General features: G+C 38.5%; 1 protein-coding gene across 5 annotated transcripts in view; it reads left to right on the forward strand.

The window, feature by feature from the left end:
• The window catches only part of VPS13C (vacuolar protein sorting 13 homolog C), a 192168-nt gene that overhangs the window by 104551 nt on the left and 61845 nt on the right, over window positions 1-25772 (forward strand). For all 5 annotated transcript variants that reach the window (XM_027828023.3, XM_037910913.2, XM_043524468.1 and 2 more), the window contains 17 exons: window positions 1-117; window positions 636-739; window positions 3212-3379; window positions 4592-4896; window positions 5960-6104; window positions 7567-7723; window positions 9296-9426; window positions 12580-12749; window positions 13338-13573; window positions 15071-15300; window positions 16621-16713; window positions 17918-18283; window positions 19921-20010; window positions 21763-21918; window positions 22861-23125; window positions 24016-24176; window positions 24869-24990. In XM_027828023.3, the coding sequence (XP_027683824.2) occupies window positions 1-117; window positions 636-739; window positions 3212-3379; window positions 4592-4896; window positions 5960-6104; window positions 7567-7723; window positions 9296-9426; window positions 12580-12749; window positions 13338-13573; window positions 15071-15300; window positions 16621-16713; window positions 17918-18283; window positions 19921-20010; window positions 21763-21918; window positions 22861-23125; window positions 24016-24176; window positions 24869-24990 (3016 nt within the window). The remainder of the gene's footprint in view (window positions 118-635; window positions 740-3211; window positions 3380-4591; window positions 4897-5959; window positions 6105-7566; window positions 7724-9295; window positions 9427-12579; window positions 12750-13337; window positions 13574-15070; window positions 15301-16620; window positions 16714-17917; window positions 18284-19920; window positions 20011-21762; window positions 21919-22860; window positions 23126-24015; window positions 24177-24868; window positions 24991-25772) is intronic.

The following is a 25772-nucleotide window of genomic DNA, read 5'->3' on the forward strand; positions in this document are numbered from 1 at the left end:
TATCTAGTGGTGCAGCCCATGAAGATGTATATGACTTGAAACTTACTGTGAAGTTGAATGCATTCAACGTTTTTGTCTGTGATCAGAAATGTAACATTGCAGACATTAAAATACAAGGTAAGTTATCAGTTAAGTATTTTGACCAGTAGAGTTTAAGGAGATGCATCATTGCTTTTCCCCCCTAAGTTTTAAAAAGCTACTGTAGAAGTTATACATCAATATTTCAATAGCATTTACTTAAATTTGTAACAGGAGATGAGAGAGCAACTGAGCATTAATCTGAGATTTTTAATAGCCAAGGTTTGGCAAAGATACACAAGTGCTTAGTTTTTAATAGGGTGAATTAAAAAAACCTTGAGTTGCTAACTCACTAGAAATGCTGTGGACTTGAAATTCTCTAAGAGTTAGGCACTCATCAGTGTTAGTAACTGGTACTCAACCCTGTATTTTCAGAGCAAGTTAGAAATTGTCTTGTCTCTTCATCACTAATCTACGAATATGTGGTAGAGGGCATCAAGTAAATGGTTAGATCAGAAACGCCTAAGGCTGAAGAGCTTGTTACATTCTTTTTTGAATTTTAGCAAAAATGGATTACCTGTTGTTACTATGAACTAAAATTGGATTTTTTTCATCAGGAATGGATGCTTCTGTTTCTATGAAAACTAAAAAGATAAAGGTTTTTTCCAGACTTGAAGACATCATAATCACAAATGTTGATCCAAAGACCATTCATAAAAAGGTGACTTGTGCAATGAGATAAGATTATAGAAATTATGATTTTTTAAAAAAGATACTGTATGGCTAAACAGAGCACAATCAATTGCTTAATCAATTTTATCGAGATATGTATGTGGAAGACAGATGTGTTGCTTCAAAAATTGTCAAGTTAAAAAACTGAGTTTATAAACTACATTTAAACCAGGAAAGTAAAATATTTTCTTTTGAATATTTCATTATTTGCTTAGGCTAGTGTTCTGATTTACCCTTTGGCAAAATGACTAAAATCTCCAGTAAGCCAGAAATAGCTAAATGAGATAATAGAATTGACTGGATTCACTCAAACTTGTGTATCCATCATTTGCTGTATTAAACATAGAATCGTAGGACTGAAAGGTACCTCGATAGGTCATGCAGACCATCCTGACAGGTGTTTGTCTAACCTGTTCTTAAAACCTGTAGTGATAGAGATTCCACGCCCTTTCACCCCCATGTAATTTATTTCAGTGCTTAACTACCCTTTCAGTTAGGAAACTTTTCCTAATATCTAACCTAAATCGCCCTTGCTGCAAATTAAGCCCATTACTACTTGTCCTGTCCTCAGTGGCTAAGGAGAAGAATTTATTCTCCTCTTTATAACAACCTTTTATGTACTTGAAGACTCTTACCAAATTTCTCCTCAAGGTCATATTTTCTAGACCTTGGACCACTTTTGTTGCTTTCCTCTGGTGTTTCTCCACATCTTTCCCAAACTGTGGTGCCAAGAACTGGACACAATGCTCCAGCTGATGACTTATCAGTACTGAGTACAGTGGAAGAATCTCTTCTCGTGTCTCTCGCTTAGAACACTTTTGCTAATATGTCCCAGAATGTTTGCTATTTTTTTGTGACAATATTTAATTGTTGACTCTTTGTAATCCACTGTAACCCCCATATAATTTTTTGCAGTATTCCTTCCTAGGCAGTCATTTTCCATTTTGTATTTGTGTAGTTGATTATTCCTTCCTAAGCATAGTACTACGCATTTGTCCTTACTGAATTGTATCCTATTTAGTTCAGACCATTTCTTCAGTTTAAGATCATTTTCAATTGTAATTCTGTCCTGTCTAATCCCCTCCTAGCTTGGTGTTGTCCTCAGACTTTAAGTATACTCTCTCTGCCATTTTCCAAATCTTTATGAAGATATTGGATAGAACCGAACTCAGGACAGATCCTTACAGGATCCCACTTGACATGCCTTTCCAGCTTGTTTATGAACCATTGATAGCTACTGTCCACCAGTTCTCAAAGATAATCACTAATGTCTCAGAGATTCATTTAGCAAGATCCTTCTAAGATGTACTTTGTCAGGCCCTGCTGACTTGAAGATATCAAATTTGTCTGTGTAACTCTGAACTTGTTGTTTTCCAGTTTGAGCCTCAGGTCCTGTCCCATTTACACTGATGTTGACCATATTAGTCATCTGATCACTGCTAATTTTTTTTGGTGAAAATGGAAACAAAAAAGGCATTTCACGCTGCATTTTCTATTACCCTCTTTTCTTCCTCATTGAGTAATGGGCGTACCTTGTCCTCTGTCTTCCTCTTGTTTCTAATGTATTGGTAAAATGTTTTCTTGTTACTGTTTGCCTCTCATTTTGTGACTTGACCTTTCTCAATTTGTCCCTACATGCTTGTGGTGTTTTTTTTTTTAATATTCATCCTTCATAATTTGAACTGGTTTCCACTTCTTTGTTAGTCTCTAAGGTGCCACAAGTACTCCTTTTCTTTTTGCGAATACAGACTAACACGGCTGCTACTCTGAAACCTGTCACTTCTTCTATGACTGTCTTGCATTTCAGGTCATTAAAGATCTCCTGGTTAAGACAGGGTTGTCTCTCATTATACATCTCAGCTTTCCTCAGTATTGGGATGGTTTGCGCTTGTGTCCTTAATAATGTCTCTTTAAAGAACTGCCAACTCTCCTGAACTCTGTTTTATCCTTTAGACTTGTTTTCCATGGGATCTTACCTACCAATTCTTTGAGTTGGCTAAAGTCTGCTTTGTTAAAGAGCATTGTCTTAATTCTACTGTTTGCCTTCCTACCATTTCTTAGAATTATGAAGCTATCATTTCATGATCACTTTCACCCACGGTGCCTTCCATCTTCAAATTCTCAACCAATTCATCTCTGTTTGTCAGAATTAAATCTAGAATAGCCTCTCCCTTTGTTGCTTTCTTCACCTTCTGCAATAAAAAGTTGTCTCCAATGCATTCCAAAAACTTGTTGGATAATCTCTGCCCTGCTGTAACATTTTCCCAATAGATGTCTGGATGATTGAAGTCCCCCATCACCACCAAGTCACATATATTGCTTGTTAATCCACTCGTGGTTACATCCTATTTGTTTTAGACAGCTTGTGTTACATTCTTGGGGTGTGACAGAATTAACAAAGGGTTACTCTAGGATACTAAATACATATATTTAATAAAATAGCTCAATTCAATTCTTCCAGGCTGTCTCCATAGTGGGAGAGGAAGTGTTTCGATTCAAAATGGTCCTTTATCCAAACGCTACTGAAGGAGAAGACTACACCGATATGTCCAAGGTGGATGGTAAAATGTGTCTAAAAGTGGGCTGCATTCAGATAGTTTATCTCCATAAATTCTTCATGTCACTTCTGGTAAGATGTTGTTACTAGCATGTATAATTTGGTACATTTAGTTTCAGTTAATAGTTTCTGTGCTGCCCAAGAATGCAAGACAGAAACCTGTTTTATGCAGTGTTGTTGTAGATGTGGTGATCCCAGGATATGAGAGACACAAGCTGGGTGAGGTAAAATCTTTTATTGGACCAACTTTTCTCACCAGCAGAAGTTAGTCTAATAAAAGATTTTACCTCACTCACTTTGTGTCTCTGAAACATAAACATGTAAGACCAAGTTCCTTACCCTGAACACATAATGTTTAAAAGTTGCACTACTCAGCGAGAGGTTGATAAATATGAAGGGGAATGATGAAGTACAAGAGTGATATGGTGACTTAGTTTTGGCATGTACGAATAGTTGAATGTGAGCGTAAACCCTTCAGATATAGATACCTTATCAACCAAAAGTACAACTACGAGACATAAATGTACACAGTACATCCTGCTTTAGATGCATGTTCGAAGTAGGGTTGAATTCAACACTGAGTACCCATGAGTTAGAATCTTAGCTAGCAGATGATCGTGTAAGTGAGGCAGATAGACTTAAGAATTGTGAACTGCAACTTAACTATATTTTAGCAGGGACCAGGGCCAGCGAGAGCGCAAAGGGACTAGGCAGATGCCACAGCCAGCCCCCTGACAACCTCTGCCTCAGCAGCCTATTGAGTGCCTTGAGCTTGTCACCTGGCAGCTCTGCCTCAATCACCCACCCAGCATCCTGGCATGCTTCACAGGCACCCTCTGCCAAGGAATGAGGGAAAGGCTCAGGGGCTGTCAGTGCAGGGCAGCGGCAGGTGTTTGGGCCAGGCCTGGCCATTCTCTATGATGATTCTGATAATGGGATTGTCGAGGTGGAAACAGCAGCTCCTCTGAGCCCCAGTCCCTGGGAGGGCTGTGGGGCCACTACTCCAGGCTCCTTGACACTCTTGGATTGGCAGGGTGTGGTGGCTCGTAGTCAGAATGGCTGCGAACCCTCCAGCCGCTGCTTCTCAGGACTGGCCCCTTCTCGTCTTCCACCCAGCGGCTCCACTTTGCCCTCTGTCACTGTGTGCTTTGCCTCCCATGCCACCCCAACTCCACCCATAGCTGCACCAGCAGACCACCCAGGACTGTCATGGCCCACGGCTTGGGAACCCTGATGTAAAGTGTTTATTTTTGTGCTACGCGAGATAATGCTGTTTTCCAACAGAATTTCCTGAACAATTTCCAAGCAGCAAAGGAAGCCCTGAGTGCAGCTACAGTCCAGGCTGCAGAAATGGCTGCTTCCAGCATGAAAGATTTTGCTAAGAAGAGCTTCCGCCTTTCAATGGATATCAACTTAAAAGCTCCAGTTTTAGTCATCCCTGAGTCTTCGGTCTCCCATAATGCTCTGGTAGCAGATCTTGGTTTGATCAGAGTTCAGAATGAATTTAAATTGGACTTCACAGATAAATCTTCTGTCCCTCCAGTCATTGACAACATGGATGTGCAGCTCACTCATTTGAAGCTATCAAGGTATAAACTACTGTGTTTCCCTTGATACTGAATGTTTATAATTAGTGTTGGAAAACAGTTAAAGTGCCAACACTGCTCTGCATAGGGTAAGAAGAGAAGGCCTGTGCCTCGAAAAATGTAATACCTAAACAGGTTGTACAGATGTCATGGGGGAGAGGGAAGTTGTGCAGCAGAAAAGCAAAGTGGTTGATTGAAGAGGCTCAGTATGTTAATTGTTAAATCTGCTTTTAAAAAAAAACATTTTCTTTACTTCCTGTTCTATTTAACACTGTTTTTAGAGGATAGGAGTTGGATTCCTAGGTTTCCTGGAAGGACAAAACTGTTTTGTTGGTTTTTTTTTAAATACTTGGCTTGGGTTCTTTGGAATTGACACATGAAGCGTATAAAGGGTCTTGTGGTTAATTTGTAAACTTACAATCAAGGCACTACCTTTCACTACCAGAATACAGATATACATTCACACACAGGCTCATATTTTCTATCACATTTTATATACTTTTATTTTTTGCATCATAAATGTAAAATCAGTAGAAATAAATTAATACATTATTGCGTGGGAAACACTCTTGTTATGTATAGTACTAGAGATGAATGTATTCCATATATTCTCCAGGAACATACGATGGTTGGCTTTGCCACAGTGGTTTTTGCTGACAAGCTAATGTTTACCTACAGTTATTGCACAGTGGTACCTGTGATACTGCACTACCCTATACTTTACATAGAAAAGAAGTGCACAACTGCAGAGATTGTGTGATATCTGTGGAAATCTTTACTTGCTAGTGGCAACCACTATATCCTTTTCTCATGAATACATAAACTAAAACATTTAAGATATGGTTCTGAGTTGAGATTTGAATGGGCTTTATTGCTGCAGTTCCATGAAAAGGCTGAAGGGCAAAGCTCCAAGTTGTTGTTTTTGGGCATGGTTTCTGTGCAGAAATCTAGGTTTTCACTGCTCCATTCTCTAATTTCCCAGCTACTCGTGGAGAAGTAGGGGAAGACCTGTATGTCAACAGAGATTCAATAGATGTTACTTTAATCTTTTTCTGTGTGTTTTCAGGAGTATTATACCCTCTGCTTCTCAACCAGATGTTGAAATTTTACAGCCAGTAAATCTGGTTTTGTCAGTTCAGAGAAATTTAGCTGCAGCTTGGTATCACGATATTCCAGCAATTGGGATCAAAGGAGACCTAAAACCTATGCAGGTAACGCCACAGCAAACTAATTGTTGTGTTGTAAGTAGTAATAGATTTCCGTAACGATTAGGCAGAACTTGTAAACTTGTTTTGTAGCACTTTAGGTTCTTGATATTTACAGAATACTGGTTTATTTGGTACCAGGGTGTTCCTTGGCTGTCTCCCAGTCATGCACAATTCCAGCCTGACTGTGATCTGATGTAGTTGTGGTGCCAGATGTTGTATGGCTTCATTGTAGTCAGATGGCCAATACTTAATGATTTGGGTGCATGATACAATAAAATAAAATGAAGCCTGTATTTAGGATCAGCTGATCCTGGCAGAGCTCAGATACCATAGTCTTTTGGATTAATAGCCAGCTGAATCCATCCACATGAGTTTTCCTTTATTATGCAGCAACTTAACACAAGCAGACCAAACCTGGCTGCTTTATCAGAGCAAGAAAGAAAACTGCTTTGCTAGAATCCAGAAGCTAAGCTGCAGGCTCTGAAACTCCGCTTAGTTTGACTGCCCTGTATTACACAGTTATTTGAGTGAATGTTAAGTCTTTATCAGTTTTTATTGTAAAGAGAAATCATCAGACCTCAGCTTTATCCTCTCACTTTCTTTCCCCGTCATGTTCACAGTGTAGCAAGAGTCCCACTTTAATGGCCTCAATAGTCCCAAATTTTAGCCAGGAATCAGAGTAGGGGTTGCCTAACCCCTGTACCAGTAAGGAGGAGGGAATTGATGTATCAGGCCCTTTTGGCCAGGGATTGGAGATGTCTGTCCTATGGCCAGAATCCATTAGTGGCATGGCACCAAAGGAGGCCCAATGTAGTTATTCAAATGTTGTAAAACCTAAATGCGTTAACAGCATACATTTCTAGAGACTTTAAGAATTGTCCTGTAAAGGTGTAGTGCTGTTTCTCGTAAATTGTATTAATAATTATATATTCATAACATTCTATTTTGCATTAGGATTCCTTAATGTTGAATTACTTATTTACTCGGTCATAAAAAGAGTTGTCATCGTTTAACACTTCCCAGACTTAATGTTGCCTGCTTTTTTTCTCATTGGCAAAGGAATTCTGTTCCATATTAACTCACTCTTTTATTAAATAGTTATTAAGCTATGTGGGGCCAGCAAGCGTTTGAAAGTGGTGGATTAGGTTCTTTTTGTTTAAATCGAAAAGAAGCAAATGGCATCTTGGAAAAAGGAAAAATATTCTTCATCTTAGAATTTCTAGACTTCTTCAGCCAAGATTGTGTTTTTCAATCAAATTACAATCTTGTTTAAAGAGGAAACATCCCTTAATTAGAATGTTGGTAGGAATTGCTGGAAAGAAAAGACCTTCACTAACATGGAATGTATTGGACTAAAGTGTCTAGGTTGGATAATGTGGTGATGGTACTACTAATGAAGAGGCAAGTTCTCAATATGTGGTGTTGAATGTCTTCACTGGAAATAGTTGTGTTTGACAATTTACAGATTGCTGTCAGTGAAGATGACCTAACTGTCCTCATGAAAATTTTGCTGGATAACCTTGGAGATGCTTCTTCCCAGTCTAGTGCTACACAACAGACCCTTCAAGAAGCTCAAAAAACAAAAAAGGAAAAAGATCAAAGTGATTCTCATCTCTGTGAAGGTACAACTTTAATCCAAAATTTGGCGAGTTCAGAAAAAGATGAGCTGTTTTCAGTTGTTAATTGCATGTACTTTGAAAGTATAACATTGGTTATCTGTAGCTAAGGGAAGAGTGGTGATACTACTATGAAGCTGAATAAAAACTGAACAATATTTATTAAGATATTTATACTTATTGCTTTTGTAAAACAAGTTTCATTTGTCAATTCATCATAATAAATTGCTTCCATAGATGTAGTTTCTTCAGGTAAAGTGACAACCCACGCAGACCCCAAATGATAAAACCAGGTAGATTGAAAGACGTACTTAAATGTGCGTGCTGTTGTAATTAGCTGGAATATATGGACCCAAAGAGTCAAAGTTGTTAACGAGATCCTGTCACTGTCCACATTAAAGAGCCTTAAACAAGATTTAGAGCTTGGTATAAAGAGATCTCAGCTTGCTCAGTACCATTGCAAACACACCTTTAAAAATTCTTTTAACTTCTATTATGGATACAGAAAAGAAGGAAAATCCGTTAAAACATTTGAAATCTAAGGTACTGAATAAGGATTTCATTTTAGCACCATCCATTGTTCCCTTTTGTTGGAGAGAGGTTTTAGAAGGAAAAACCTCCTCCTTTGACGGTCAAGACGATAATAGCTGTTCTTTTGGAGAAAAGAGAAGAAGTTGATAGATATGGGTTGGTGCTAGTGTTGCTGTTAAAATCTTATCCAGTTTCCTAGAAGACAAAACAAGGCAGACATGCACAACAGGGAAGAGAAAACAAAAGCAAAGATAGGAAATGCAGCTTCTGTCTCTGGTGTTGACTCTCACTTGCAACGTTGCTGTTTGGAGAAACAGAGGCACAGCTCATGGTCTTATCTACCATGTCCAGAACTGGAAAACGTGTAACAGCATCAGGCTGTAAAGAGCATTGTTTTTAATTTGCCTCTTCCTGGGCACAGGGTAACAGCAGTGTTGCAAAATATACAGTCTTGGCCAGCTTATAATTACACCATGGGGAAAAAGGAGTGGAATAGGAAAGAGAAGAAATAAGTGGGGCAGGAAAAGGACATGTGGCAGGCAGAGAGACAAATACTCTAATCCCAGTAGATGTATGGGATTCAGCTGGAGCCGGTCAAGGTGACAATGTCATATGGGTCTTTGGCCTCATCTGGTCTGGACATCTTTCATATTGGGATGACAAAGGCTCAGGGTCCCAGAAGATGGTTAAGCCAGCTCCAGTAGCCAGTATTTTCCCCAAAATCACTTTTTTAAAGGACCCCAGAAGGGAATGATGTGTGGAATAGCCCATCCTCTCATTTTGTGTACCAATTAGGCCTAGTTTCTGATAAACCAGTTTTGGTTCATTGATTTTTCAGTCTCACACTGTGTCTTGTTTACCAGGCATGATCTTAACACAGTCCTTGAATTGTATCAGGAGGGCTTTTTGTTGGGACTAATTCAGTCTTAACCTTCTGAACTTGAAAGATACTATTAAGCTTTTTGGGAGATATTCTAATAGACTTCTTGGTTTTTAAAAGCAAAATTAAGTTGTTGTGAGTGTGTGAAATTGTCTTTCAATTTGCAGATCCTGGTCTCACTTCAGGACAAACAGATATTTCTGCATTACAGCCTCCCGTGGAATATTATTCAACTCTTAAATTTGACTTCAATTTTGAGTCACTTTCAATAGTTCTTTACATCAATGATCGTAATGAGGTATGTGGTGAAATCTTCTAAAAGCTGGGGGAAAAAATGTCAATTTTTTTGTCAGTAAAACTCATGATAGGAGAATAAAAACATTCTCTATTCTTGTTAACTTTGTATGACACCTTTGCTGCCGTAGAACTTACGATTTGCATTCTGTTACTTATGAACTACTTGGGTAAAATTGTTGCATACTTTTCCATTTTAATAAATACTACTAGGAATATGGTAAACCAGTTCCAGTTCCCATGAAAAATTACATATGTGCGTATTTGAAACATCATTCCAGTTTACACTGGGCATTAGGCTTTATTAAGTAAAATGGAAACTGCATTATTGAGCTAAAAATGGCAATTCGTTTAAAAAATTGCAAAGTGTTTAGACAAATGAGATGTTCAAGTGAGGCTAACCTTGGAAAATGTGAAGTGTTTGTAGGTGGCTATAAAACAAATGCTAAATCTGCTCTTAGTGGCCCCTGGGAATGCCACTGACAACAATTGACACATGGGAATGTTTGTTTAAAATTAAACAAAAACTTCTGCATGTATGTGTGTGTCTTAAACACTAGGCATAACGAAAAAATGTTTGTTTCAGGTTGTGACCTTGTAATTCTTGTGTGGTTTTGGATTTGTAAATGCTGACAGACAGACAGCCTAATATGGTTAAATGCAGAGGCCCCAACTTAATTTAAAACTATAATCCAACTGGATTGACGGCCCACAACTCACCTGCAAAGTTGTGCTGATGCGAATGTCAAAGAACACCAATAGCCTGGTTGGACTGTAAATCTGAGGGTAACTGTGATGCCACCCTCCTTTTGCACCCTCAGGCATGCTCAAGGATTCTGACTGGAATCCAGAGTCCTAACCTGCTCCCCTTCTTTCCAGTAAGTCAGGGAGAGAGGCTGAGATGAACCACAAACTGTGAGAGACGTAGATGTGTGCCCATTCACGATGCACATTGTGCCCAGGACCAATGCCCAAATAGGCCACGGGGTTACAGAAACCTCTGTCAGACCCTTGCTAACCCACCCGCTCCACTGGAACCAGCCAACATTGGGACAGTTGTGATTTAAACCCTCAAAACCAGAACACCTAGATTCTGGCTGAGTGAAAGGTGAATAAACCCAGAGCATTTTTCTAATTTGGTCATATGGGGATAAATCCCTTTCAGAGCACAAAAATGGCTTTCAGCTTTAGCTCCCAGCATCATACCTAGAGATCCAGCAACTACCTTACCACAGTGACAAGACACGTGTGCTCTACCCCACCAGGCAGGAGCCAATTGCCCAGTTCCACCCCCACCACTTGATGCCAGCAGTAATGGGTCGGACAGGCCCAGGAGCCCAGGCCCAAGATGCAGCATAAGACCTCTCCCCATACCCTGAGCTTGAGATGGAGAAGGGGTGTGAGAGAAGAAGCAGCCTCCTGCATGTGGGGTGGGAGAGAAAGTAAAGTAGAAGGGGGCAGTTGCTCCCAGCTGAGATTTTTGTCCTCTTCCCCTGGCTACTAAACCCATACTCTGGCTAGTGAAATTAACATTTGGTGTGATTGATGTGACAAAAATCACATATGTTGTAGCTAGATGATGTACCTGAATCACACTTTTGCTAATTATGCAGAATGAATTCCATTCTTCACTCACTCAATATCTGAGCTTCCTCAGATTTACCCTGTAATATCCCAAATTTTCAGATAGAATATAAATTTCTCCTCCCTCCCCCCCTGCCATCACAGTTTGTGTGGAATTGAAGTTAATAAACTATTAGCAAAAAATCAGTTATAATAATATACAATGAATCATTCCAAAAGTATAGTTTATTCTTTCACGGATTAAAGTAGACTTTTCCTCACTTATTTTTAGATGAAAGAAACCATAATGCATCATTTGATGTCTGAAAGCTTGTAGTAGTACCAAAACCAGAAGCTTCTGAAGCAGAAATAGCAGATTAGAATTGCCAGAAAAAACAGTTAAAAAAAACAAACAAAAAGGGTTAGTCTCATTTATGCTTAATTTCCAATTCTGTTTGCTCCCAGCAGTGATCTAGTACAAATAAAATATCCTAAAGGCAACAGTGATGCATATAATTATTACCACAATTCTTGAATCATAAGCGGAGTTTGATAAAAGGCGCTAAGAAAAGTTGTTTGAGATTGGGATCAACTTAACTATTAAATGTTTAGTGGGCTCCATAATAATCAGGGCCTTGGCAAGCCTGAATTTGACGTGGTTTGTCGTGGTAGCTGTAAGTGCAGCCAAAATACCAGTATTTGTTGTTTACAAGCTTCAGTTAATTGAGCATGATAGATCACACCAGGTTATTTTTTTCTTCCTTGTTGTCATCCTTCCCCTGTACGCTTGGTGCAGTTTGAAGATGCCTCCGTTGCATTCTTGCCCATTTGCCACAGGACAAATAAAACAGTTGAGAAATTCATAGCATAGGCTTTAGGAAGATCAGATGCTATCAAAGTCTTTATTGTTCATACTTTTTAAGGTAGTTAAAGAAAACACAAAAAATCGCCCACAGTATATGAAGCAAATATTTATCCTACAAGAATGATATACACCTGGCTTTCTATACTTTATCAGGTGGGATATAGACTGGCTTTGTGACAAAGACAACTTTGGTTCTATTGGTCAGTAATCTCTCTGGGTAGTGGATATAGATCACATGTCCCTGCAGGGGTTGTATTAGATCTGTCAGATGCTTTTGATATTGTTGATCATGAGATGGTGTTAATTCATCTATGGACTACAGTAGTGAATGAGGCTACCGTTAAGTTGGTTTCTTTTCTCCCCTCAGCAGTTGTGGGCAACTGCTTTTCTTGGCGAAGAGATCTTCTGTAGGATGTCTTTCAGTCACACCTGATAGTTTGTGCACATGTACGCAGCTAAGGAGTATAGTCAAGAGGGTTGTTTTCAGTCTGCTGATGACACAAAACTGTCTCTGTCATTCATCTGACTCAGATGATGCACTTCAGCATCTTAGCCTTAGTTGCTCTCATCCATGCTCTAATGTCATCTAAATAAGTATAACTAACTTCCCTCATAACCAAATCATAAGGTACATTGAATCTCTAACATAAGCAGAAATACACTTATGTTTAATCTTCCGTTCCCTGTTTTTCCATTCCCCGTAATTAATGTTTCCCAATGTTTTTGTAGCACTCCCTGCTTTCACTGCATAGTGACAATTTACGCCTTGGTGAACTCAGACTACATCTCATGGCATCATCAGGGAAGATGTTTTCAGATGGTTCAATGGATGTTAATATTAAACTCAAGACGTGTACCCTGGATGATCTCAGAGAAGGGATTCAGAAAGTAACAGCGAGGTTAGTTGAATGCTCCGCAAATGAAGAGCTGCAGTGAAAGCGTTATCACTTGTAAATTACTTTTGAGAGGAATCTTGGCGTTAGCAGCTTTACTGAAATTTTATAAATAAATGTTAGGTATAATTTGTCTGTTGTATATATTTGCTGAGCCATGGAATAATAGTATGGACAAATGTCAAAATAGAGCTGCCAGACACGGAAAGAGAAGTAAATAGGAAGCCTGGATCTCTGGAACTTCATAAAGCTTGGAATTGCTGGCTCAAGTTGAACCCCGTTTAGAGCTAGGTGGTTTTGTGTACTTAAAAACTTGATTCACATTCCCTGTCACACTATATCAGTTTTTGAAATGTTGTAATAAAATACACTAGACTACATTTGTATGACTGTAAAACAGAATTCATACTTGTCCCTAGTTTCTTTGCTTATAGAACACAAAAGGAATTCATTACTTTGGAGTTGGGATATATTGAAATAAGTGACTTTGAGGAGAGAGAATGCATTCCATTACCAATCCCCTTCTCTATCCAAATTCTTCTAATGCTATAAAAGTTAATTAAAATAATGTTTTTTACATTTATTGTTTTTCAGAATGATTGACAAGAAATACAACAAGACAGATAATTATATGATTGATATAAACTACAAGCAAGACGCAAATGGGATTGAAGTAGTTGCTATCCTTGATAAGCTATATGTGTGCGCCAGTGTGGAGTTCCTGCTAACAGTGGCAGACTTCTTCATTAAATCCATGCCAACAGCTTCAACTGAAAGGTCTACTCAGGTTCAGTTAAAGCACGCCCCTGGAAAGCCCAAACATGACAAAGGTTTGCAAAAATGTATTTGGCTTTTTAAGGAGTCCCTGGGGGGAAGGAAACATCCAGAAAAACATAACTTGCTGATATTTTTTTGAAGTTGTGTGGAACAGTATATCAAAGGGCAGTGTTAAGTCCCCAAAATGAAGATAAATATGGTCAGTTAAGGTGCTAAGATTATACTGAACTGAACAGTAATCGTATCTAACTCTTGCTGTCGTACAACACCTAGGTATGTTCTCCAGAGATCTTAATAGGCTGGGATCAATTTCTACAGTGACAATAGAAGTATTTTTCCCTGTTATAGTAAATTTTGTAAAAAACAACTTGCATACCTATTTTTTTCACCCAGCAGTTGCTGTATATCTGTAGGCACTGAAAAAAACACTTAAATATTCAAAGGAAGCACCCTTAAATTACCATACTGCTATATGGACCATTAGTCTAAGCATAGTTCTCTGCTTTTAAGAAAGCAAGAAAGTGAAGAGAGAAACAGCACACTTTAAATGCAGGTTACAAAGAATATTTTACCTTACATATATGCTTTTGGAGTGTAAAATTCCTCCTTGGCTAAAGAAGACTTTAAAACAACACTGAGTTCCCTAGTTTGAAATTTTGGGGGGATTTATAGTTAAAAATCCAAAACCTACCTACCTTCCCCTGCTTGGTAGAATTTTAAGGCTCCAACACTGGAATATGATGAAATAAGAAAAAGAAGCAATTTGTTTTTCAGAACAGCTGTGGTCTAATATGATGAATAATTTATTTCTGTTCATAGGCCAGGGGTCAAGAATTTAGGCTCTATCTTGACTGATCCTGCAAAAATTCAGTGTTGAAGCTTTTCAGTTAAAGCAATTACTTGCTTTCCTTTTACTTATGGTATCACAAGGCGTCTGTTTCCCACATGCCTTTGGATTCTCCAGCTGCAACATATGGAACTCTAACTTCAGTATAACCTCTTGTAGGGGAGCAAGTTGGAGAATTTTGTGCTCTGTAAAGAGACCTCTTTCTGAGAAATTTACTCATAAAGACTTGGAAATAGGAGGTCGAGTAATTTTTAATGTTAGGAACTACAAGTAGATGTTTACAGTAGCTTTTTATTCAGTTGTGGGGTTTTGTGTGTGGTTTTTTTGCCTATGTGACCACTTTACAGCTGTAGTATACCCTGGCTCCCACTGTTTTCAACAAGCCTTTTCATGTACAGCTCCTTTGTCTGGCTACTGGTGGATTATGCAATGTATCGTTTATAGGACCCACAGGGTTCTAGTCTAGTAAATGGTTGTAATGAAACCAAGTCACAGCATAATGTGTCATCATTTGAGGAAAACCTTCATGAAGTCCTGCTTCGGATCAGAAACTAGGAACAGGTTTCTTAAGATTTTTTTCTACAGTATAAAATCACAGCCCTTCTTAATCCACCGTAAATTAATTGTTGGATAGCATTTCTGATGATGTAATTTAAGATGTGATGTAAGTATATGTCTCAGTACTTTTTTCTTTTTTGCCCAGAGGGTTCCTTACGGCCAAACATGACAGTAAAAGCAGTGGTCCTGGACCCAGAAATTGTATTTGTTGCCAATTTGACCAAGGCTGATGCTCCTGCCTTAAAAGCTTCATTCCAGTGTGATTTCTCTTTATCATCTGATAAGCTTGCACAAAGGATGACAGCTCAAGTGAAGGATGTAAAAGTGCTGGCCTGTGCTTTCCTCAGAGAAAAGCAGGACAAGAATATCACCACTGTAAGAAACCTCTTAGCATGCTTCACACACAAGGAAACTAGACACAGAACTGTTGGTTCATATAGCCTTTAATCAGTCGCGCACCCTTCCTCTCCCCCCGCCCCCCCCAAAGTCCAGCTCAGTTCCAGGGTAACATGAGGACATGTGTAAAGATGGGGGGGGGGGCAGGGCAATTGTACTATGCCCTGAAGAGATAACTGATTTGGGCTATTTGGGTCAAAGGGGAGGGAGCTAGTCCCAAAAGTGATGGGATCAACTGAAGAATGCTGTGATATTCCCTTCATCTTAAATAAGCTGCAGCTTCAGCACCTCTGCTGATATCTGTTGTGTCAATATTGCATGTGGAGAGAGGCCACATAAAATTAAAACATCAAGTTGGTATGGGTGGCGTGTTCTTTCTGATTTGTACAAACATACTGTTAATCCCCATTTCCCCAGCTCCATTTCATTCTATTTGCTTACAGGCCAACATGGCTGAGCTCCATAAGCCATCTCTCCAATTGCTTCTGCCCTTCCTTCCCCATTCCCCAAGGAAATGGGAAAGTTCTACTTTAACGGGACCCAGATCTCAAATAGAAATATTACAGAAAAAGTTGTAAAACTATGGAGCATAAGCACATTCAGTGGAAGATTTCTTCCTAGAGAAGACACTGATTATATAGTGTTTTTTTTAATTTAAAAATGGATTTTAGCACAAGCCTGTGAGCTAGAGCTTGAGCATAAAGCAGAAATTGATGATAGCAAGAACATATTGTAGCTAGGAAACTAAAGTTAACTTACTTTGAGTAAGTTGTTTGTTGAGTTAAGATGAGTTAAGAATAGTTAATAGAAAACTGTTGACTTCATATTACGGGTTAGATTTGAGTCTGTAGGGCTAGCCTTAAGTATGGGCAACTGGTAACAGCATTACTCCAGAAGTAGCACTGTGGAAGTCCATTGGGCTCCTCCTTTTGCTGAGAGTGTGGGGAGTAACTTGTTTAACCTCTTTTCAGGAAGTAGTTTACTCACTCCAGGAATCTGGTCAGCTCTGTCCCTCCCTGCCCTTCAGTCCTCTTGCTCACAGGAAAGTATCTGGTGCCCGGCTACTGGAGCTCCTGCCTCCATGCCAGCATCCCATATTTGGATAGCTCCTATGTGACCACATAAAACCAGTATGGGAGGACTGTATTCCCCTGAAACAGCTGCATAGCTCCATGCTTTTTGCCAAGTGTTAACTCTCTTTGGCCATTAAGAAGAAAGATGTGGGGAAATTTTTTTTTTTAAAAGATGGAAGCTTGGAATTAATTTATTTTATAACCATAAATTCAAATACTCCTTCAGGTGTTACAGCCTTGTTCTTTGGTTGTGGAAAATATGACACATGTTTCAGGATTGCAAAGTATGGCAGTGACAATAGAACAACTTATTATAAAGGTTAGTAATATTGTTAAAAATTGACTTAGAAAAAGCAGTTACGCTTCTCAGATTAAAATTTTAACATGTTGGGTTTTTTTTCTTTTATTGCTGTCCAAAGTTTCCAATTTAGACCATCAAAATTCTATGTGTAATTTTGGTGTGGATGTCAAAACATTTTGGTAATACCACTATGAACAAGCACTGATAGTTCAGAGGTATTTTAAAATGCAGTGTACTAAATTATTAATTAGTATTAATGTATAGTCGGGTAGTTTGAAATCTGGTCAGTTAAAAAAAATCAGATAGTACCCTTTTTCCTGAGTCTCCAGCCAGTCTTTTTGGTTTCACAGTTGGTTTTTCCTATTTTTAAAACACATTTCCCCTATTACTGAGTGCAAGACCTACATCTGTAACTTATGTTGATAGTTGCTTTAAATTTATGAACAATTACTTCTGTGCAAATGGTATAATTTGGTAGTTCTTAGAATGAAGCACTAATAACAGTCATAAAATACCTTTCACTTAATGGCTTAATCAGTAATTTAAGGATAGCTACATTAAGAATCTTCGCTTGACATTATTGCTAACTCTTCATTTTTATATAATGTGTGTTCTAATCATATCAGGGTAACTGGCACATATGATGTATTACAGTAAATCAGATTTCACCACTCATAGCAAGTCTTGACAGTAAGAATGTTGGTGGCTTGCCTGTAAAATTAACTTTGGGTTGAAGTTCTGTAGAGTATGTACCGTACCACACAACAGGTTTAGCTTTTGGAATAAGTATTTTGTGTTTAACATAAATGTTGATGCTTGAACAAGAAAATTGGTAGTATTTTAGCAGCAGTGGTGTTCACTGTATATATCAGAACGTTGTTAAAATATATGCTCTCTGTGCACAACAGTAAGAAGGTTAGACTTTGTGACTTAGAGCATCAAGAATACTATTACAACTCTGAGAATGTGTGTGGGAAAACTAGTGAGGATTTTAGGAAACATAGGTGAGAGACACTTATGCATGATGGCCATTTTTGTGCTCCAAATTTAAGTTGTTACTTGTTTGTGTAATCAGATTCATGCTTTATTTATGTGATGGTGGATAACCTATAACAGATACCACACTTTTGGGGTATATCTTCAATGTCTAATTGTTTTCCATCTGGCTTACATGTAAAATAAAAAAAAAGTAAGCTACAAATGAGACTCTTTATTCTTAAAGATTTCACCAATCATTTTGAATACTGTGATGACTATAATGGCTGCCATAAAACCAAAGGCCAAAGAAGAGGATTCCAAAGGGACAACAAGTGATTCTGGAAACTTGTGGGATGTGAAACCCATTAACCAGTGCAATGCTTGGTTCCTTGGTGTTGATGTAGCCATGGAAGCAACTGAAACTTTCACGGATAGTGAGCACGCTCTGAAAAATGAGAATTTTGACGTTGGTGTGAAATCAGTTCAAATCACCTTGGAATGTGGTCTGGGACATCGCACTGTTCCTTTATTATTAATAGAATCAGCATTTTCAGGAACACTTAAAAACTGGTCTTCCCTGTTGGGTGCCACTGCTGACTTGACACTGGAGGTAAGTGGGGTCTATTCATGCTTCCAAATTAAAATTGTTACAGGCAGAAAAACGTTTTGAAATGCTAAAAGACAACTGTTTGATTTTTAAGTAGTAGTGCTTAAAGTCCTCAATAATTATTGGGCTAGCATTGTACCAGTGCTGTAAAAATGCATACGTAGTCATAATCAATACTCCCAAGAAGTCAGTCGCATTAGAGACAATGTAATCCGTATAAGAACTGATAACAGGGAAAGAAGGAGGGGCAGCCAGGAGAAACCATTATAATGTAATGTGGTTTCATAGTGTTATCAGTATGCGTAGCTTGATGATTCCAAAAATGTAAACAGTTATTTTTAAAAATCCCTATCAAATAACAATCATCTGCCTCTCTACTTCTTTAACATTTTTGCGTATCCTTTGGGGTCTTGGTGATGAACCCCATCCCTCTTAATCTCTATGGAAAAGGTGATCTTGGGTATGCATGATCATGCTTCATGTACTTCCTCTTCTCCATACAGGCTATGTTTACACTGTGAGCTAGCGGTGTGATTCTTAGATGTAGGAGCTCTAGTCTTCATCGAACTAGTGCATTGAAACTAGTAGTGTGGACACGGCGGCAGCAGCAGCAGCACAGGCTAGCCAGCCTGAGTACCAACCTGCCTGAACCCTATGTGTACATACTGTGGGCAGTTGGCCGTTGGCCGTTGCTGATGCTACCTGTGCTACCGCGGCTATATTGCTGGTTTTATCAGGCTAGCTCAATGAGGGCTAGTGTGAGTAGGTCTATGCAAGCTGGGAATCACACCCCTGGCTTCTAGTATACTTGTAGCCACAGATCAACAGCTACTGCATCTATCTCATGGTTGGCTAGTGTTTAAAATATCTATCCTCACAACTCCTTCTGATGAATTCTCCCCAGTGGAGGGTGTTGAGTCCCACATGGGGTTGGGAGGTCACCAAGACCCCAAGAGTTACTCCATGATCTCTGGTGTTGTCCAAGTGGCAGGAATGGGTCCCTGCAGCTGGGGAAGGTGAGAAAATCCATTAACTTGTTAGTGGACACATGTTAATGAGCTGTACACTAGATATTCCTGTAGTTCAGGACTGTGAATGTGCTGGCAGGGGTCTGTCTATTAACGGTATAATCCCTTTCCTCACACATCCCCACCCCATGGTCAATTCCCAACCCCACCAAACAGCTCACAGAGTCCAGAACTGCTCACACTGTTGAGAATTCTGGGTCTCCAGATGCTGCCACTGGTGCTGTGGGAGGGGACAATGATTACATTAATGCATTAGGAATTGACTAATAGACTAACTTGAATTATCAGAATGTCCAGGCGAAGTCAGATTTAGAGCTAGTTACAATTTCTAAGTGATATATTGAGAAAGAAGTCTAGTGCTATGAAAGGTAAGGAAACTAAGCTTGGTGCGCGGTCTGTTATACCTCTTTTTTTAATAAAAGATATTCGTTAAACACATTAAAACGGTCTGTGTTTTTATAATAGTTAATATTTAACCCAATGAAAGAACCATTATATGAAAGTTTGAGTTGGAAGAAATGCATATGCTTTCATAACATGGTAATATAACTACTATAAGGAGTGATCTAAAAATATGCTTTGCTTTCCAACCCAATTTTAATTTTCTTTCAGGTTCATTATTACAATGAAACTTATGCAGTGTGGGAGCCTCTTATTGAACGAATTGATGGAGGAAGGAAACCATGGAATTTAAAACTTGAAGTACGGAAACATAACGGACAATATATGAAATATTCATTGTGAACATACAGCTTTTTTTAACATGTTGATGCATTAAGATACTGACCCATGACGTCCCAGATACTGTCCTCTTTGACTGAGGGTATGTGTACACTGCTATTAAAACCCCATGGTTAACCTGTGCCAGCTAATTCAGGCTGCAGGGCTGTTTAATTGCACTGTAGACTTCTGGGCTCGGGCTGGAGCTGAGGCTCTAGGATCCTGTGAGGTGGCAGGGTCAGAGTTTGGGCTGCAGCCTGAACCTGGAGGTCTAGACTGGAATGGAACAGCCCAAGAGGCACAGCCCCACAAGCCGGAGTCAACTGGCACAGGCTAACTGTAGGTGTCTAATTGCAGTGTAGACAGACCTGTCAGGGTTGAAAATTCTGAATGTTATTTGCGGAATTCTCAAGGAGGCTGCCTTCAAAATATATATAATAGTCTCTTCCTTGTACATGATACTAAATCTGTCTTACTGACAAGAGGGGCAACACAAGCTTTCAGGAGAACTTGCCAAGACAATAGTCACTGCTAACTAGCGATTTAAAAACACCTTATGTAGAGAGGGAATTGTAATTATCCACACTTCTTAGAGATGCTGTTAGGCCTAGGTGGAGAAAATGCTGCCTTTGTGGATATTGCAATGTGCATTTTTAAGTAACAGCCATTACTTTAATTCTCACCTGGTACTGGTTTTGGATTCCAATAAATCTTTTTCCCCCATAGGCAGATTGTATCCCATTTTTTTAATAAGATTTGCACTTGGAAATTCTGACTAAAACTGATGTTTTAGTATGAGAGAGAATTTTTACAGCCTCTTCTAGTTTCTGATGGATTTTGGGACCCTGGGTATTCAAGAAGAAAAAAATATTTAAGAGCATAACAAAGAACTAGTCAAAAAGCTAAAAGAACTAGTAAAAACTGAAGGAGGACAAAGTAATAACAAAACAAAAAAATCAATATCACCCAACAGTGATGATACTAAAAACCACTTTAGGACAAAAAGGTGAAGAGATCTCTGGAGGAGAACTCTCCCCTAGTCTGAGACACAGGGAAGGCAGCAGAAAAGCACTTCAGGCGAGCTTACCTCTTTGTACTGCTAACAAGACCCTGGAGCCTAAGGAGGCATCTTCAAAAGAGAGAGGCCCAGCTGATGATGATATGACAAAGGTGAAGAGAAGAGCTAAGTGCTAATTTAGACATCTTGGAAATGAATGCAATTACCACTTGAGATGCAAGAGCCTGAATATTGGTGGTAATGGAAAAACTCTTAGCCTTGCATATATAAACAGCTAAAAGCCATTGGACTATTTTCCTGAATGAAAGCAACAGAATCCACCAAATGTTAATGTCTTGATATTAAATAAAATAAAATGGGGAATTCTATTTGTCCTCAGTGTCACCTTGCACCATTATCTTCCAGATTGCTCATTAATTCATAATAACCAATTAGTCATTGAGCACCACATGATAAATGTGCAACAGGGTATGTTGTTATAAAAGTGCAGAAAACAGTGCTATGTTTGACTTTTAATGTTGGTGGGTATGAAATAAATAATATATCCAAGATCATATTAAAGGAATTTGGTAATGATTTCTCAACACATTTGTGAAGTATGATTTTAAGAGAAAATTGCAAACCTGCATAAAGCTACTTAAATTTGGAGAAACAGTTTGTGTTCATGCTTATAAAATTAGACAAAGAGAATGTTTAATGCTGTTTTTTCCCTTTAGATAAAGACTAACCCTGTACAAGATAAAAGTTTGATACCTGGGGATGATTTTATTGTTCTTCCTGAAGCACAAACTGTGGTTAACATCTCTTCAAAGGATACAATGAATATAACAATATCCAAATGTTGTCTTGCTGTTTTCAATAATTTAGCCAAGGTAATTTTATTCAATACGGGACTTGTCATGAATTAATTTTGTTTGTGGCCAGTCCTGAATTCTTATTAGTAGTGTTCTGCTCAGCCAGTCAGGTTGAGAGTCCACTTACTCATTTTCTGTCTTTCGTGATGGGGTGAATTCTTTCTTTTGCTATACAGTTGATCCTTCTAGCTATTAAAAAGTGAGTTTGACTTGTTCAGAAAGAAGCCAGCTGCTCCCTTGACTATGAAAATGGAGGTGCTGACACAGGACTTCAAAAGGGAGAAAATGTGGGAGGGAAATGACTGAGTGGGAGTCTTGTAACTTAATCTGAATTGGTACAAGACATAGAAGCAGCCCTTCCCCATGGTGCATGATCAGTCTGGTCTCTGGTCTCCATTATAGGGTAGCCTAGCCTTTCAATAGGCATACTGGGGAAAAAAAGATACTTACTGACAGTTGGCCCTTCAAATTTAATGGAAGCAAGCCTCTGCAGCCCACCAGTGTGCTAAACTTCTATTGTATTTTCCTCTTACTCCTGAGGAGGTAGGACATACTTGTTCATGTCCCAGAAGATGTTCTATTTTATGGATATTGCTCACTGATTCTTTACTAAATAAATATAAATTGGGTTTATCTATGTAGGTGGTAATTATATCAGACTTATATGATTATTGTTAATTTATGAATAATAAGTTATAATAATGTTAGTGGAATTTACGTTTTAGCGTGGTGAAAATGACTCGTATATTAATTTATGTAATACCAGATTACTTCAAAATACTGAATATTGCTTTTATACAATCATGCCAAAAGCACATACTTCGTGATATACAGTATATACTGTTGCTTCTGTAAAGAAGGTAGTATTGTGTATGGATGTTTTTATGTTAACTGGTTAAGATGTTTTATTCTATCATGACCACTATCCTTTAAAAATCTTATCGTTGTACTTTCTTACAGGCATTTTCTGAAGGGACTGCCTCCACTTTTGATTATTCTTTAAAAGATAGGGCTCCTTTTACAGTGAAAAATGCACTGGGTGTCCCTCTCAAAGTGCATCCTAACATCAATCTTCGAGTGGTTGGTTCAACCTTAAAAGAAGATATTCATGATGTAGAAATTGGTCAGAAATTGGAACTGGAATATTCAGTTTTGGAACCTCTGCATCGAGGAAAGCTGTCGGCATTATACCGTCAAGAGAGCTGCCTGTTCACTTTGAGCTTAGGTAGTGTGCAAGGGATGACTGTTGATAGCAATTGTGCTTGGTGAAGAGATTCAGGGGAGAGTTACTAGGCCAGGTACCATGTGCTCAAACTTAACCACTGAATTTCCTTGTTCACTCTGGAGATAACTGCTTGCCACCAGCTGGCAAGTGTCTTTACTCTTGTCCCTGCTGGATGTTTCCTAGAGCCAGGGTTGCTGCTCCATAGTCAATTTCTCATAACACTGACTTGGGTGGGAAAAGAGGAGTGGGGAAAATTCAAGTCCCTTTTCCTTTACTTCCCTAATAATAGAATTAAAGGTTAGTCAGAAGCACAGGCAGGTAGAACATCTTGCCATTCCATCAGAGGACTAGGAGAGCTTGTGAGCTGATGCGATCGCACCTCAGCTGGCCTGCTGACCTCCCCAATGAAGATCCACCTGTCACCACTCACTTCATATAGTTAGATTCAATCTCTTTGGGATAGTCAGGAGTTCCCACATAGCAAGTTGTGCTGGTCAGTTCCTTGGAGGGAGTATGATAGTGTGAATCCTGCAATACTGGCATTCCCCCTGTCTCCTCATTAAGAATCTTGAGTTGTTTCTGTGTGAAACAGATAGGCTGAGGGTGCCTCATGATCTATATCTATTATGTAGCAAGTATCTTTTGTAGAAGCTGGTGGTATCATACTTGATTTTCCCAGCCATTATTGACTTAAAACTTACTTTTAATTTTCCCTTCTGGTTAACCATTTTCTAGTTCTGGTGGGCCAAAAACACAACCTGCGGGTTTCTTATGTTGGAGGCTATGGGGTAATTTTATTAAGGGGCTGGCATTGCATGTTTGCTTGAAAATGGTAATGATTTGTTATGTAAGTTTGCAGAATCACATACCAGTGTTGTTTTGTAAAACAGCGCCTCTAGGCTATACAGAAGTGGCAAACATCCCCATTGCAAAACCAGGCCGACGATTGCACAGTGTACGGACTCCTCTTGTCGACCACTCGGACTCTGTTCTGGTACAGATAGATGCAGCTGAAGGGAATAAAGTTATTACCATACGGTCTCCTCTGCAGGTAAAATGTATAATAAAATGCATAAAGTTAAATAAGCCCAAGGCCACTGCTTAGAGTTTGTTTACTTCTGGAGAGTAACTTGGGCTTCCTTTTTTCTTAATACATTTTGAGATTATTCTTCAGCAAAAAAGCAAACACGAACATATAAAGTAAAAGCAATTATTTCATAAATGTAAGTAATATTGCTTTAAATTTACATTTTAGATTGTAATTTTAAATGTGTTATAGGATTTGAATGGAGACGTTGTATGCATATGCTGGTATAAAAATCTGTTTTATGTTAAATACCTGTAATGGATAGAAGTGCTACCTTGGTTACATTCCATTTAAAGACGGTAGTTATTAAATTGTGGCTTAAATTGGCTCTCCTGCAGCTCTAAGCTATATGTTTTCAATATGTAATTTGTACTGCAAGATGCAACGTTTTCTTCCAAGCAAGTAATATTGTTAATTGTTATTGGTAAGGGCTCCAAAGTAGCATGATTGTGGTGGTGTTATTTTGATGTTTCACATTGCATTTTTTTGCTTTATGTACACATTAGTTACTTTCTGAGGACAATTCTTTGTAAGTTTCAGTTTGCAAAGGAGCATCCTAATTAGATTTACTAATTTTTGTACATTATGTATAGTTCATATTTTCATTTTGAAATTTGTGAAATATATTTAATGAGACATATACATTTTTATCATAGATCAAGAATCATTTCTCTGTCCCATTTACAATCTACAAATCTGTTAGAGATGTTAGACTGCTGGAGCCAATAGGAGTATCTAAGCCTGAAGAGGAATTCCATGTTCCTTTAGATTCATACAGGTACACTTATACTGTTATGCCGAGTCTTACAGCGTGTGATGTGAAATTACCATTACTTGAATCAAAATATTTTTTTACCAACTCAATCTATTAGTCTTACTAGACCACTCATACTCATCTTGTGCTGGGCTTTTTTCACGATTGAATTGACAAAAGCCAAATTATATTTATTTTTTAAAATAATTATATAATGCAACTGGGTGCATTAAAAAAGCCCCCAAAATAGTAGTAATGAAGGGCAAATGGTCCTTCAAAATGGTCTCAGTTTACATATGTGCAGTTACTTGTATTGCATGAACATAATCATGGTTATTAGTCATATTTTGTGAACAATTACTCCATTTGCCTAATCATAACTGCATTTGCAAATCTAACATTTTTATAAATCTGACCTGAAATAACTTGCAAAGAGGGGAGAGTTTCTAAGATCCAGGGGCAAAGTCAATCCATTATTTTTGGTAGGAATGGTATAGCATTTACATGCTTTTTCATTGAAACACTTGGCTTTTTTCATTGTATTTTTGAATAATCGTTTATTATTTCCATTGTTCCCTTTCCCCTCCCCAATTTTTAACTCCTTTTTTCCTTTCTAGTGTATCTTTCTTACAATGCGTTTATATTCAGTTGTTGATGTTTATTGTGAATTTCAGTGCTTTGAGACTTGAGGGAATGTAGAAGTTTCTAAATGCTTGCATGCCAGTGGAATTCTGGCCTAAAACAGATGGGATATTAGAACTGTGAGCCTTACTTAAGCAGACATTTCAAAAGGTGACAGATGATTT

This window comes from Chelonia mydas, chromosome 10, assembly GCF_015237465.2.
Source record: "Chelonia mydas isolate rCheMyd1 chromosome 10, rCheMyd1.pri.v2, whole genome shotgun sequence".
Lineage (NCBI taxonomy): Eukaryota > Metazoa > Chordata > Testudines > Cheloniidae > Chelonia > Chelonia mydas.